Here is a 14,630-nt window from a genome sequence, read left to right on the forward strand (position 1 = left end):
TTGCATAAAATACAAAGGAAATGTGTCATCTTTAACTTTAGGTCTTTTAGAGATCATTTCGTCTTCAACTTGCATAACTGTTCACAATAACAGTTATTCTGACCAGGGGTGCCCAAACTTTTACATGCCATTGTACATGGATTGTTTATTTTGTTTCTTTAAGGTGAGAGTTACGTGGTTGTGTTAACTTGGATGGGGATCGCAACGCAATGTTCAGAATGGCCATCAGCTCTCCTGGCTGCATGCTCCTGTCAGAAGAGCCGAAGGCCAGTCCGAGCATTGCGATCCTTGTCCGAGTTATGCGACTATGTGACTCTCCCCTAAAAGTGTAACTACACTTTTAATTTTATTATATGTTATAGCTCCTGTCCAGTAAATCCTGAAATCCCCATAGATTGCTCATAACAAGGGTGCATTCAGACATTAGTTTTTCTCTACGAGTACTATCCAGGTTTTACACAGATAGCACTCATACCCATTATTATAGTCACATACAAGAATTGACAGCTGCGGCTGCTTTATCACTTCCTCTGGATGTATGTGATTTGTCCCAAACAAAGTACAGTGAAAATAGCACTGATTGGCTGCAGGGATCGCGTGACATAACAATGTTATGTGATCCCTTGGAGAGCCAGTGCTGACACCGCTGGAATGGTGCCGGAACCAGAGGCGAGTATAATTATTATTATTATATTACAAGGGGGCAACATAGGGATTGAGAAGGGGTTGTTCAAATAGTGGATGCCTCCTTTAACATTACTTTCTTCAAGCTCAAGAAAAAGCTAAGTGGTTCTGCATTTTGTTTTAAGCAATCAATGGGTGTCTTAGGTCCAGGACCCAACTGATTAAGACTGATTTCCCACACTGCAGATTTTGTTGCAGAAATTTCTGTAATAGAAATTCCCTTCATCTGAGGGGGCTTGTTTCAGATTAATGTGATGTTACAGAATTTTCCACAACAAAATCTGCAGCAAATACACATGAGAACATACTCTGATACAGCGGTGTGGCTGCGCCACTGGTCTGAACTGCGCGCTCTCCGATGCTGTGAACACAAGCAGCTTGGAAGAAATGCAGGGACGCTAAAGCTGGCCAGATCCGGTGAGCTTCAGAGCACTGTGAGCAAGCTCTAAAGCAAACTTCAGGGTAGTTGGTAACCTAGGCAATGAGATGTAAACTATAGAATCAAAAATCCCAGGACCTTTGCAACCTTATTGCTGCAAAAAATACTAAAGGCATTGGTTACAGAAGAATTTCTAAACTACTGAAAGCTCCAGTGAGTTGGGGCCATAATCCAGAAGTGGAAAGATCATCATTTCACCATAAACCGGCCACGGCCAGGTACTCCCCACAAGATTTCAGACATTGGAGTGTAAATGATTATCAGAACAGTTGACCAAGAACCAAAGACCACCTGTGGAGAGCTACAGAAAGACCTGGAAACAGCAGGTACAATTGTTTCAAAGAAAACTAAGTAATGCACTCAACCTCCATGGCCTGTATGCACACAAGACTCCACTGCTTAACAAAAAGCTTGATCGAGTGCGTTTAAAGTTTGTTCAACAACACTTAGACAAACCTGTGAAATAGTCTGGTCAGATAACACCAAAATTGGCCACTTTGGATGCCATAATACACACCATGTTTGGAGGCCAAAAGTTCTACTTATCATCCCAAAAACACCATACCAACAGTCAAGTTTGGAGGTGGGAACATCATGGTGTCGGGCTGATTTTCAGCATACGGCAATGGCAAACTTCATATGGTTGAAGTAAGGATGAATGGACAAATGTACCGAGGCATTCTTGACAAAATCTGCTGCCATCTATCAGGATGATGAAGATGGTTTCCAGCAAGACAATGATCCCAACAGCCAAGGAAACTCTCAATTGATTTCAAAGTAAGATAATAAAGCTGTTAGAATGGTCCAGCCAATCATCTGACCTAAATCCAATAGAAAATGTATGGAAGTAACTATAGCTCAGAGTTAATGGAAGGAGCCCATAGGACCTTCAGGATTTGAAGAATGGTTTGAGTGGAAGAATGAACAGACACATATGTACATAACCTATATATGAAACACACACATATATAGATAATATATATACACATTACGCGCACATATACACAACAGTCGCATATATATATAATGTAAACTTCTGTACATGTCATACATACTTTCATACATTTCATCCTCTTTGTTAAATTCTCAGTTAAAAATGGGAACATGAAGAGGATGAAAATAGAGCAGATTTTAAGGGGTATTCCAGTAAAGAGCATGTCTTCTCACTGAGTGCACCAGTCCATATGCGTCAGCATTATAACTGCTTGTAAGTTGAAATATTTTCTAATCAACTCAAATCTAATGTATACGGAGCCCCTAAGTTATCATTGATATATTATAAAGATCTACTAGGAAGTGTTTGGCTCACTCTCCATAACAATTTATAGTACAAAGTCAGATACTTCTACTGTGTACAGTTCTGGTCTCCGGTGTATAAGAAAGACATAGCTGAACTAGAGCGGGTGCAGAGAAGAGCGACCAAGGTTATTAGAGGACTGGGGGGTCTGCAATACCAAGACAGGTTATTACACTTGGGGTTATTTACTGTGGAAAAACAAAGGCTTAGGGGTGATCTTATTACTATGTACAAGTACAGTATATTGTATAAGGGGACAGTACAAAGAACTTTCTACTGATCTTTTTACTCTGAGGCCTGAGAAGGGGACAAGGGGGCATCTACGTCTGGGGGAAAGAAGGTTTAAACATAATCACAGACGGGGATTCTTTACTGTAAGAGCAGTGAGACTATGGAACTCTCTGCTGCATGATGTTGTAATGAGTGATTCACTACTAATATTTAAGAAGGACATGGATGCCTTACTTGAAAAGTATAATATTACAGGTTATATATAGTAGATTCCTTGATAGGGCGTTGATCCAGGGAACTAGTCTGATTGTCGTATGGAGTCAGGAAGGAATTTTTTTCCCCAATGTGGAGCTTAGTGTTTGCCACATGTTTTTTTTTTGCCTTCCTCTGGATCAACATGTTAGGCTATGGGTTGAACTAGATGGACTTAGTCTTCCTTCAACCTTAAAAACTATGTTACTATGTTACTTCTGTAAGGGTTTGCAACTCACAAATATATTTGTTCAAAAGGCGATCAATAGATAGTTTTGGCAACACCCCATTCTACACTGTTAGGCTAAGTGCCCACGATGCAGAAATGCTGCATATTTTTTCCGCTTCTCCCTGGCAGGAAAAACGCATGCAGATTTTACATGCATTTTTCCTGCCAGGTAGAAGCGTTTGTCAAGCTTTTTTGCATGCGGGTTATCAAGCGCTTTTCCAAGCGATTTTAGCATCACTTGGAAAAGTGCTTGACAACTTGGTCACACTATATAAATCCATGCAACCAGCATGGATTTATATAGTGTGACCAAGTTAATAGTTAAAAAAAAAAGAATAAGAATGGTAAAAAATAAAGATTATACTCACCTTCCGATGGCCCCCAGTCTTTTCTCCACTGCGTCCAGTCTCTTGTATGGGTCGCGGTGGTGTGAAAGGACCTTTCATGAAGTAATTTAGCCATGTGACAGGTCACGCGACTGCCGACGTCAGCGGTCGCGTGACCTGTCTCATGACTAAATGACGTCATGGAAGGTCCTTTTAGATCATTGCGAGCCGTACAAGAGACCGGACGAATCGCTGAGGAGACCGGGGGCCATCGGAAGGTGAGTATAATCTTTATTTTTTATTTTAAATTCTTTTTTTAACAGGTACTATGGTACCTGGGTCCGGCGGAGAGTCTCCTCTTCTCCAAACCCGGGTACCATCCGCACATTGAATCGCTTAATATCCGCATGTTCACATGTAGTCCTGCGGATATTAAGCGATTCAATGCAAGTCAATGGCGGCAATTACGCTACGTGTCCACAAAATTAATGGACATGCTGCATATTTTTCCACAATGATAATCCGCAGCGGAAATTTCCTCAGCATGTGCACAGCACATGCGGATTATCATTGGGTATCATGGGGCACGTATTACCAAGCGATTTTTAAGTGTTTTCGCTGCGGAAATTCCGCGGCAAAAACGCTTGAAAAACGCATAATGGGCATGCAGCCTTAAAGGGTATCTGTCAGGTCATTTTTGCCTACCCTACTAATAGTATCCTGAAATAGGGTTTGGGCAGCCCTTTCAGAATATGTAACTTTTATAGTTGTACGTTGCCCCATTTTGTTGCTGTAAGCCCCTGAAAATTCATTGTAGTACGATGGCAAGTCAAATGTATGTTAATGCCAAATGAATGTTCACTCTTTCCCCTGCCCATAATCCCGCCCACGCCTCTGCATCGGCATCATGGACTGGGTTCAGTCAGACTGCTGTCTTACTCGACCAAGGATCGCGTCGCAATCCTCGGACTGGCCTTCTGCTCTCCTGATCTGTATCTGACAGCTGCATAGAAATACATGTATACATAAACATTTATTTGGCATTTACATACTCTTGGCTAGAAGCCGTGCAAGTAAATGCAAAATGAAAATTCAACCCTTCCCTTCCCCCGCTCATAATCCCGCCTACCTCTCCTGGCCAGCATCACTGATTCAGGGCAGCATGAAGTGCACCTGATGTAATGTGCGATGGAGGATGGAGTGATGCGTGTGAAACATGATGGAGGACACTGTGTGGAAGACATAGGACTTGTCATCTACATGAAGCAGGGAAGGAGGACGACGATCGTAAGACGAAAGGAGACACCAGATCAAGACCAGAGACGCCCATCAGACCGGACCCCGATGTCTGTGAGTAACATATATACAGCATACTAGAATGCTGTATATGAGGGCTTACAGGTGCTAGCTCTACTTTATATGGGGAAAACCGGGTGACAGGTTCCCTTTAAGGGGCTGATAAGATCCAATGCTGATTAAAAACAGCCAAAGGGCTTATTCACATGAGCGTATACATCATAAGAGAGCTATCCAATTTTTTTATGAGACCGCACTCGGACCAATGTTATTCAATGGGGCAGTGCTGGTGCAGGATTTTTTTCACAGACAGAATCTGTCAGTGAAAAAAAAATCACAGCATGTTGCGATTTCCCTTTGAAATCAGATGCAACTCACCCATTCAAGTCTATAGGTGTTTGGAAAATATCGGACTGCACTTGGATGACACCTTCTCATCATAGTGTGCCCCGAGAGAATCGCATCACACTATGCTAACATTCTGATTAGAGTGTGATCAAACTGTCATTTGCATGATCGGCCTGATTCTCTCAGATGAGAGAATATACGACCGTCTGACCGTAGATTAGACTGAAGAGAGGAGTGCTCAGCCAGATATGAAGGCAGTCCCTACTTCCAAATGTAGACAGACAGACAGATAGATAGATAGAGTGGGGAAAATAAGGAATGATACACTGCCGATTTTGCAAGTTTTCCCACCTACAAAGAATAGAGAGGTCTGTAATTTTTATCGTAGGTACACTTCACCTGTGAGAGACAGAATCTAAAAGTAAAAAACAGAAAATCCCATTGTATGATTTTTAAATAATTAAATTGCATTATAATGCATGAAATAAGTATTTAATCACCAACCACCCAACAAGAATTCTGAACACCATCCCAACTGTGAAGCATGGAGGGGGAAACATCATATTTTGGGGGTGCTTTTCTGCAAAGAGGACAGGACGAATGCACCATATTGAAGGGCGGATGGAAGGGGTCATGTATCGCGAGATTTTGGACAACAACCTTGTTCCCTCAGTAAGAGCATTGAAGATGGGTCCTGGCTGGGTCTTCCAGCATGACAATGACCCAGAACATACAGCCAGGGCAACTAAGGACTGGCTCCGTAAGAAGTATTTCAAGGTACTGGAGTGGCCTAGCCAGTCTCCAGACCTGAACCCAGATATCTTTGGAGGGAGCTGAAACTCAATGTTGCCCAGCAACAGCCCCGAATCCTGAAAGATCTGGAGAAGATCTGTATGGAGGAGTGGGCCAAAATCCCTGCTGCAGTGAGTACAAACTTGGTCAAGAACTACAGGAAACATTTGACCTCTGTAATTGCAAACAAAGGTTTCTGTACCAAACATTAAGTTCTGTTTTTCTATTGTATCAAATACTTATTTCATGCAATAAAATGCTAATTAACCCCTTTACCCCCGAGGGTGGTTTGCACGTTAATGACCGGGGGGGGGAGAGACGACTAGGTCGCCTAAATAATGATAGGGACGTCCATAGTATACAAAAATCAAAATAAACTTTATTATTTTAAAATATTGACAGGTTAGTGTGAGATAAAAACATCATCAGTAATTGCCATATGGAAAAAGGGCACACAGGAAGCCTAAATAAGGGTATGCGCACACGATGCAGAAATGCTCAGGATTTTTTCCTGAGCATTTCTGCATCTCCCTGGCAGGAAAAAACGCATGCGGATTGTACATGCAGTTTCCTGCCAGGGACATGCGGAAGTGAAGCGGTCTTCACTTTCATTTCCGCATGCGGGTTGACAAGCGCTTTCCAAGCGTTTTTTAGCATCACTTGGAAAGTGCTTGACAACTTGGTCACACTATATAAATCCATGCAACCGGCATGGATTTATAGTGTGTGAATGTCAAAAAATAAAAAATAAATATATACTTTACCCTCTGATGGCCCCCGGTGTCTTGCTTCGCTCGGTCCCAGCTACCGGCAGTGAAGACTGAAGGACCTGCCGAAGTCAGCGTCACGTGACCCGTCACATGACTCTGACGTCAGCGAAGGTCCTTCTTCATTCAACCGCGAAGTGCGGGGAACCAAGCAGGAGCGCTGCGCCTGCCGTCAGAAGGTGAGTATGTATATATTTTTTATTTTATTCTTTTTTTTTTAATGGTACCTGGGTCTGGATGAGAGTCCTCTCATCCAGACCCGGGTACCATCCGCACATTAGACCGCATGGAATGCTCATCAACATATACAGTGATGCGGATTCCATGCGGTCTAATGCAAGTCAATGGCGCCAAAAAAGCAGCGTTTCCGCAAAATTAATTGACATGCTGCGGATTTTTGAGCGCAGCATGGGCACAGCACATGCGGATTTCAATTGGGGAACATTGCTGCCCTACTACCATGCGTTTTTCATGCGTTTCCGCGGCGTTTACGCAACTGCAAAAACGCCGCGGAGCCGCGGAAACGCATGAAAAACGCATCGTGTGAACTCAGCCTAAACATGTATGTGACTACCAAAAACTCTATCTAGAAGATGACAGTATCTATTTTCCGCACATACACATTACATGAATGAAGTCACAAACATGGGTATACTATAGTAGGTAATCAATGTACATGTGTACATGCACAATAATGTCTAATACCAAACTAAGCCATATGAAATGCAAGTGTATTACCTATATAAAGATGTGTACCCGGAGGAATCCTAGCCTGTGAGCTCAACCCCGACGTGCGTTTTGACGTGGGCCTTGGTCAAGGGGCCGATTATGACCGGGCCAATTTTTACAATTCTGACCACTGTCACTTTATGAGGTAATTACTCTGAAAAGCTTCAATGGATCTCCCTGATTCTGAGACTGTTTTTTCATGTACTTCATGATTGTGGTAAAATTTCTTCGATATCACTTGCGTTTATTTGTGAAAAAAACGGAAATTTGGCGAAAAATTTGAACATTTTGAAAATTTTAATTTTTATGCCCTTAAATCAGAGAGATATGTCACACAAAATAGTTAATAAATAACATTTCCCACATGTTTACTTTACATCAGCACAATTTTGGAACCAAATTTTTTTTTTATTAGGGAGCTATAAGGGTTAAAAGTTAACCAGCGATTTCTCATTTTTCCAACAAAATGTACAAAACCGTTTTTTTAGGGACCACATCACATTTGAAGTCACTTTGTGTCATGAAACATCACCCACTTTTGGTTCAGACTTTGCAGCCCTCTGGCGCCCCCTTATCCTGCTGGTCAAACACGGTATTGACCGAGGATAAGCACGGGTGCAGCTGCTCTATTTTATGTCGACTATTGTGGCACGTGATGTGACAGGACGTATATATACCACCAGTTCCTTGCAGGAACGTATATATACCTCCAACCAGCCACCCTCAAACCACAATATCACATAAATACTGATATACTGCCACCACCGATCGCTTAACAGGTGGATCGGGTACCCGTTAGGTAACGTGAATTAGCGGGTGAGAAACGTGTTTGCTCGACATAGGACAAGAAGAACGAAGCTGGTAAATAATAATGATTTACTCCCGAAAGTGGGCAGTGTTTACAAAAGATATACCAGATATTATAAAAGAGACAATTTACATATGTGCATAAAACAGTTATTAAAATAAAAGGGATAAGTAATAGCAAAACCTGCTTCACAAGGTGATGGTCTCAGATTCTGTGGGGGGGACGGCTCCCCGGAAATTAGATGTGATTCTTCCACGCAGCATGTAGGGCATACGTCTAACGTCCCTGAGAAGAATGACTTGGAAAATGGCCGTTCTGTTTTTTAGCAAAGGGCCAAAACCCATGGTGTTTACCTCACATGGGGGCTCGGTTTTGTGAACCCACCCAGCTGCAGAAGACCTAAAACTCCTTCAGATTTCATATCTTGGTGTGGGGGGGTCCCACATCCAAGAAGGAGACATCATGTTTGCCGTCACCACTATTCATGAAGATGGATATCAAATATGAAATCTCTATGATGCTCAGAAGCTCAGAATCCATTTTCCATTTCCCGGTCGTTTCTCAGTTATGCAAGATATACTATTATAATGGGAAAAAGGTGAGCATTCCAAAAATGTGGTCCCTGTGTTTGTGACCGTCATGTGCATTATTAAAATCGACATTAAACGTTTGTAAAGCTAAACAATAGAATTGGAGGGAAAAATCCAGGGTATACCAGTATACTTGCTCTGGGCTGAGGTTTTATGGCGTCATAAAAATTCCTGGGTTGGGGGAAGCTACAGTGAGTCCTATGTCTTACAAATGGACAGGGGGGTGGAAATTTAGGACATCACTCATTTTTAAAACTCGGACAAAAATACATTTTGCCTGACACTTTGAGGGGTCTTTATGACAGAAAATACCCAAAAGTGACACCATTCTAAAAACTGCACCCCTCAAGGTGCTCAAAACCACATTCAAGAACTTTATTAATCCTTCAGGTGCTTCACAGGAATTTTTGGAATGTGGAAGAAAAAAAATAACATTTAACTTTTTTCACAAAAATGTTACTTTAGACCCAATTTTTTTTCATTTTTGCAGGGGTAACAGGAAAAAATGGACCCCAAAATTTGTTGTGCAATTTCCTCTAAGCACGCAGATACCCCATACGTGGGGAAAAACCACTGTTTGGGCACACGGCAGGGTTCGGAAGGGAAGGAGCGCCATTTGACTTTTTGAATGTAAAATTTGCTTGAATAATTAGCGGACGCCATGTTGCATTTGGGGAGCCCCTGATGTGCCTAAACAGTGGAACCCCCCACAAGTGACACCATTTTGGAAACTAGACCCCTCAGGGAACTTATCTAGATGTGTGGTGAGCACCTTGAACCCCCAGGTGCTTCACAGAAGTTTAGAACATTGAGCTGTAAAAATAAAATTTTCACATTTTTCCCACAAAAATGTTTTTCAGCCCCCAATTTTGCATTTTCATAAGGGTAACAGGAGAAATTGCACCATGCAACTTGTTGTGCAATTTCTCCTGAGTAAGCCGATACCCCATATGTGGGGGAAAACCACTGTTTGGGCACACGGCAGGATTGGGAAGGGAAGGAGCGCCATTTGACTTTTTGAATGTAAAATTTGCTTGAATAATAATAAGCGGATGTGCCCCTGATGTGCCTAAACAGTGGAAAACCCCCACAAGTGACACCATTTTGGAAACTAGACCCCTCAGGGAACTTATGTAGATGTGTGGTGAGCACCCTGAACCCCCAAGTGCTTTACAGAAGTTTATAACATGGAGCCGTGAAAATAAAAAAATCTAACTTTTTCCACAAAAATTATGTTTTAGCTCCAATTTTTTAATTTTCACAAGGTTAAGATGAGAAAATGGACTCCAAAAACTGTTGTGCAATTTCTCCTGAGTACGCCAATACTCCATATGTGGGGAAAATACAGTGTTTGGGCGCACGGCAGAGTTCAGAAGGGAAGGAGCACTGTGTGACTTTTTGAACGCAAAATTGGCTGGAATTGAGAGCGCACGCCATGTCGCATTTGGAGAGCCCCTGATGTGCCTAAATAGTGGAACCCCCCCCCCACAAGTGACCCCATTTTGGAAACTAGACCCCTCAAGGATTTTATCAAGGGGTATAGTGAACATTTTGAACCCAGAGGTACGACACAGTATTTGATAACATTAGGTCATCATATTGAATAAGTTGTCATTAGTCTTGAGCGCAAGTGCTCGCTATTTGAGTTTGCATCGGGTACTCAGGTATGCACCAAGTATCGCGGGTGCTCAAGTGACATGCTCGAGTCCCTTACCCGCATGTTTCACGGTTATTAGACACCCAAAAAAAAAACATGCGGGGATTGCTCGTGCATGGCAAGCAATCCTCGCGAGTTTTTTTGGGCCACAAAGCATATGGGGCGGAGACTTGAGCATGTCACTCGGGCACCCGCGATACTCGAGTGCATACCCGAGCACCCGATGCAAACTCAAGTAGCGAGCACTTGCGCTCAACACTAGTCGCCATATCGTCATCTTTTATTTTTTTTACTTTTGAAAAAAATCCCAACCCTAACCCTAGCCCAACCCTAACCCCAACCCTAACCCTAGCCCAACCCTAACCCTATCCTAACCCTAGCCCTAGCCCAACCCTAACCCTAGCCCAACCCTAACCCTAGCCCAACCCTAACCCTAGCCCACCCCTAACCCTAACCCTAGCCCAACCCCAACCCTAATCCTAGCCCAACCCTAACCCCAACCCTAACCCTAGTTTATTTTTTACGCCGTTCCTCGTGCAGTATAAGTGATTAGACGACTTTATTCTTCGGGTCGGTGCGATTACAGAGATACCAGAATCATATCGGGTTTTTATGATTGACAGCTGTCACACACTAAAAGACGCATTTTTTTGTAAAATCTAGTTTTTGCATCGCCATATTTTGAGAGCTATAATTTTTCCATATTTTGGCCGACAGAGTCATGTGACGGCTCGTTTTTTGCGGGATGAGTTGGCGTTTTTATTGGTACCATTTTCAGGCACTTGACATTTTTTGATCGCTTTCTATTCCGATTTTTTGGAGGCAGAATAAACAAAAAACAGCAATTCCGGAATTGTCTTTATGGGGTTTTTTTTATGCTGTTACGCGTGTGGTAAAATTGATAAGGTAGCTTTATTCTTCAGGTCAGTACGTTTACAGCGGTACTACATTTATATCGTTTTTTTTTATGTTTTGGCGCTTTTACACAATAAAAGCTATTTTATAGAGAAAAAAAATTTTTTGCATCGCTTTATTCTGAGAGCTATAACTTTTTTATTTTTCGGCTGATGGAGCTGTATGGCGGCTTGTTTTTTGCGGGACAAGATGACATTTTCAGCGGTACCATTTTTATTTATATTCGTCTTTTTGATCGCGTGTTATTCCATTTTTTGTTTGGCGGTATGATGACAAAGAATTGTTTCTTGCTTGTTTTTATTTATTTATTTTTTTACCGTGTTCATAAAAGGGGTTAACTAGTAGGACAGTTTTATAGGTCAGGTCGTTCCGGACGCGGCGATACCAAATATGTGTACTTTTATTGTTTCGTTTTTTTTTCATAATAATATTTATTGATGGGTACATTATATTTTTATTTTTGGTCGATTATTTTTTTCATTTTTTTTTATATATATATTTTTTTAAAATTATTTTCATTTTTTAACACTTTTTGGACTTTTATTCTTTGTCCCACTATGGGACTTTCACTTTTTTTTATTCTGATCGCCTGTATAGCATAGGGATGGAGCACCATCCCTGTGCTATACAGGATGTCAGTGCTGCAGCTGCAGAAGATACTTTGGTCATGCACTGCGCATGACCAAAATATCTTCCTGCTGTCTGGTGACCCGAATGTTGTCATGACGACATCGGGTCATCATGGCAACATCCGGGAAGCTGCGGCAGACAGCGCTGGAGGCCGGGAGAGGAGGTGAGTACTGCGATCACCTCCCCTTGCCTCCGCAATGCTGCGATCGACTTTGATCACAGCATTGAGGGGGTTAATGTGCCGGGAGCGGTGCGGGACCGCTCCCAGCACATAGCACCGGGTGTCAGCTGTGACTATCAGTTGACACCCGACGGCGATCGCCCTGCACCGCATGTGTGCAGGCGCGATTGCCATATGACCTAATAGTACTTCATTGGTCCAATCGGTCCAGGTCACCATGACATACTATTAGGTCACAAGTCAGAAAGGGGTTAATTATGTAAAAATCATACAATGTGATTTTCTGGATTTTATTTCTAGATTCTGTCTCTCACAGGTGACGTGTACCTACGATAAAAATTACAGACTTCTGCATTCTTTGTAGGTGGGAAAACTTGCAAAGTCGGCAGTGTATGCAATACTTATTTTCCCCACTGTAGATAGATAGATAGGTAGAAGCTGAAACAGTACCGTAGTAGCAGAGGGTGCAAATCCAGGGATTTCAATCAGTTCCACCAGTAGATATCTTATGAAAACAGCAGTACTCCAAAATTCTAAATAATAGAAAAGTTGTGCCTTTATTGAGCCACTATATGAGTGTGCGGGTAGACTTATAGCCGCCTCCATTGTTCCAGTATCTTGTGATCCCCCAGTCATTTTATCAGGAGCATGTGCCAGTGTCTTCCCGATACCCCCTGCCATTGTATCATCACTGTGTGGATATCTATAAGCATGCCACCGTGCCAGTGTGTTGGCATTACCCATTACTTCACAGTGCCAGATATATATATATATTATATATTAATGTGCCCATACCTCATCAGACCTAGAATATGTGAGCAAGTCACTGTGCCGCTGTCTAGTCCTAACCCGCTGCCATATCAGGGTACTGTAATAATCTCAGACTATAATCTGTGAGAAGTAGCATTGTGACAAAAGATCAGTGTCATCCATACATTATTATATCCGGACATGGACGGACCTGTAATATAGGAACATGTTATACAGCCGGGGTCATGTTCCTGCCTGGGCTATTCCATCAGTGCAGTTCATACAGTACAGACATGTATTACCAGGTCCTTCATATTACAGGGGACGGTGTCGTACCATAACCCTCTGCCATTATATCAGGATCACATGTTGTCACCCGCAATGTCACTTATACACGACTACATCACTACATGGACTGACCTGTAAAAAATCAATCAATATCCATCCATCTCACAGACATAGATGTTATATGAAACTGGCTCTGACATCTCTCTATCCCATAGCCATAGAGCCAGTGTCATGTAGCATTTATCTAGCTATCCATACATCTATCCCATATCTACCTATCTATCCATATATTTATCTATCCATTCCATATCTATCGATCTATCTATCCATATATCTATCCATCCCATATCTATCTATCTATCCATCCATATATCTATCTATCTATCTATGTATCCATATATCTATCTATCTATCTATCCATATATCTATCCATCCATATATCTATCTATCTATCTATCTATCCATCCAGCCATCCCATAGAGCCAGTGTCATGCACCTCTGTCATTCTTTCGGGGCAGTTCACACAGGACTGTTTCCATCCCACACCTGCACTATGCTATGCCCAGGGAATGACAAGCCATTGGAAGCCCCTTGGGTACAGCAGGGTCTCCACATCTCACGCCTGTGCCCCATGTGATTTACTGCCACTGGCACATTTCTAGTATGCAGCAGCCATTTGTCCTGACAAGCTGATAGTGCACCTTTTTCCATAAGGGTTTGGGTGGAGGCACATTCACCCTCCAGACTGGTTTTGGGGGCAGATTCAGACCCCCTCCCCTCTTTTCCACGAGCAGCCCCGGATCCCAGCACTCACCTCCAGCAGCCACCACCACCAGCAGCAGCAGCAGCAGCAGGATGCATCCAGCCCAGTGCGATCCCCCGAGCAGAGACAGCGCCATGTAGTGCTCAGGATCCCCCTACTGCTCCTCCTGCCAGGCTGCCTGCTCCCCTCTCTCACCAGCCCGGGGATGCAGAGAGGGGCTCCCTCTCCCTCCAGTCAGACGCCATCTTGTACAAGTTTTTCTCTTTTTTTAACCCCCTTTCTGTTTATTTAGGCAGCTGGTATCTGAGTGTCCTTCTGCTGCCATCTATTGGTTACTGAGCCAGTCTGAGGACATCTCCACTGTCTCACTCTAACAAAGGGGTCACATGTTTGGGAGAAGCTGCTCCCCACCCCGTCACTAATCACACAGAGCTGGGGGCAGAGAGGGGGATATTATTTATGGAAGGGCTGCAGACGAGGCAGCGAGGGGTTAATCCAGGTTATCACACAACGCCACCGCCACATCCATTATTCATCCATCCTATGGCTTCTGTCCTAGGTGGAACCATTTTTTGCTAAAATCGATTGTCGTTTTTCGACATCTGATCGGTCCCCGAAACGATTGATGACAAGAATGTTTCAATTTCAATTGATTGCG

At 42.8% G+C, this 14,630-nt stretch overlaps 1 protein-coding gene across 1 annotated transcript in view; it reads right to left on the reverse strand.

Annotated features, from left to right (window-relative positions):
* The window catches only part of LOC141166589 (immunoglobulin superfamily DCC subclass member 4-like), a 117,140-nt gene extending 102,774 nt beyond the window's left edge, over window positions 1-14,366 (reverse strand). Inside the window, exon 1 of the mRNA XM_073653420.1 lies at window positions 14,024-14,366. Within this exon, the coding sequence (XP_073509521.1) occupies window positions 14,024-14,108 (85 nt within the window). The 5' untranslated portion in view covers window positions 14,109-14,366. The remainder of the gene's footprint in view (window positions 1-14,023) is intronic.
* Window positions 14,367-14,630: the final 264 nt, after the last annotated feature.

Source organism: Phyllobates terribilis, unplaced genomic scaffold (genome assembly GCF_046119375.1).
Source record: "Phyllobates terribilis strain yellow unplaced genomic scaffold, ASM4611937v1 Scaffold_11__3_contigs__length_659146591, whole genome shotgun sequence".
Taxonomy (NCBI): Eukaryota; Metazoa; Chordata; class Amphibia; order Anura; family Dendrobatidae; genus Phyllobates; species Phyllobates terribilis.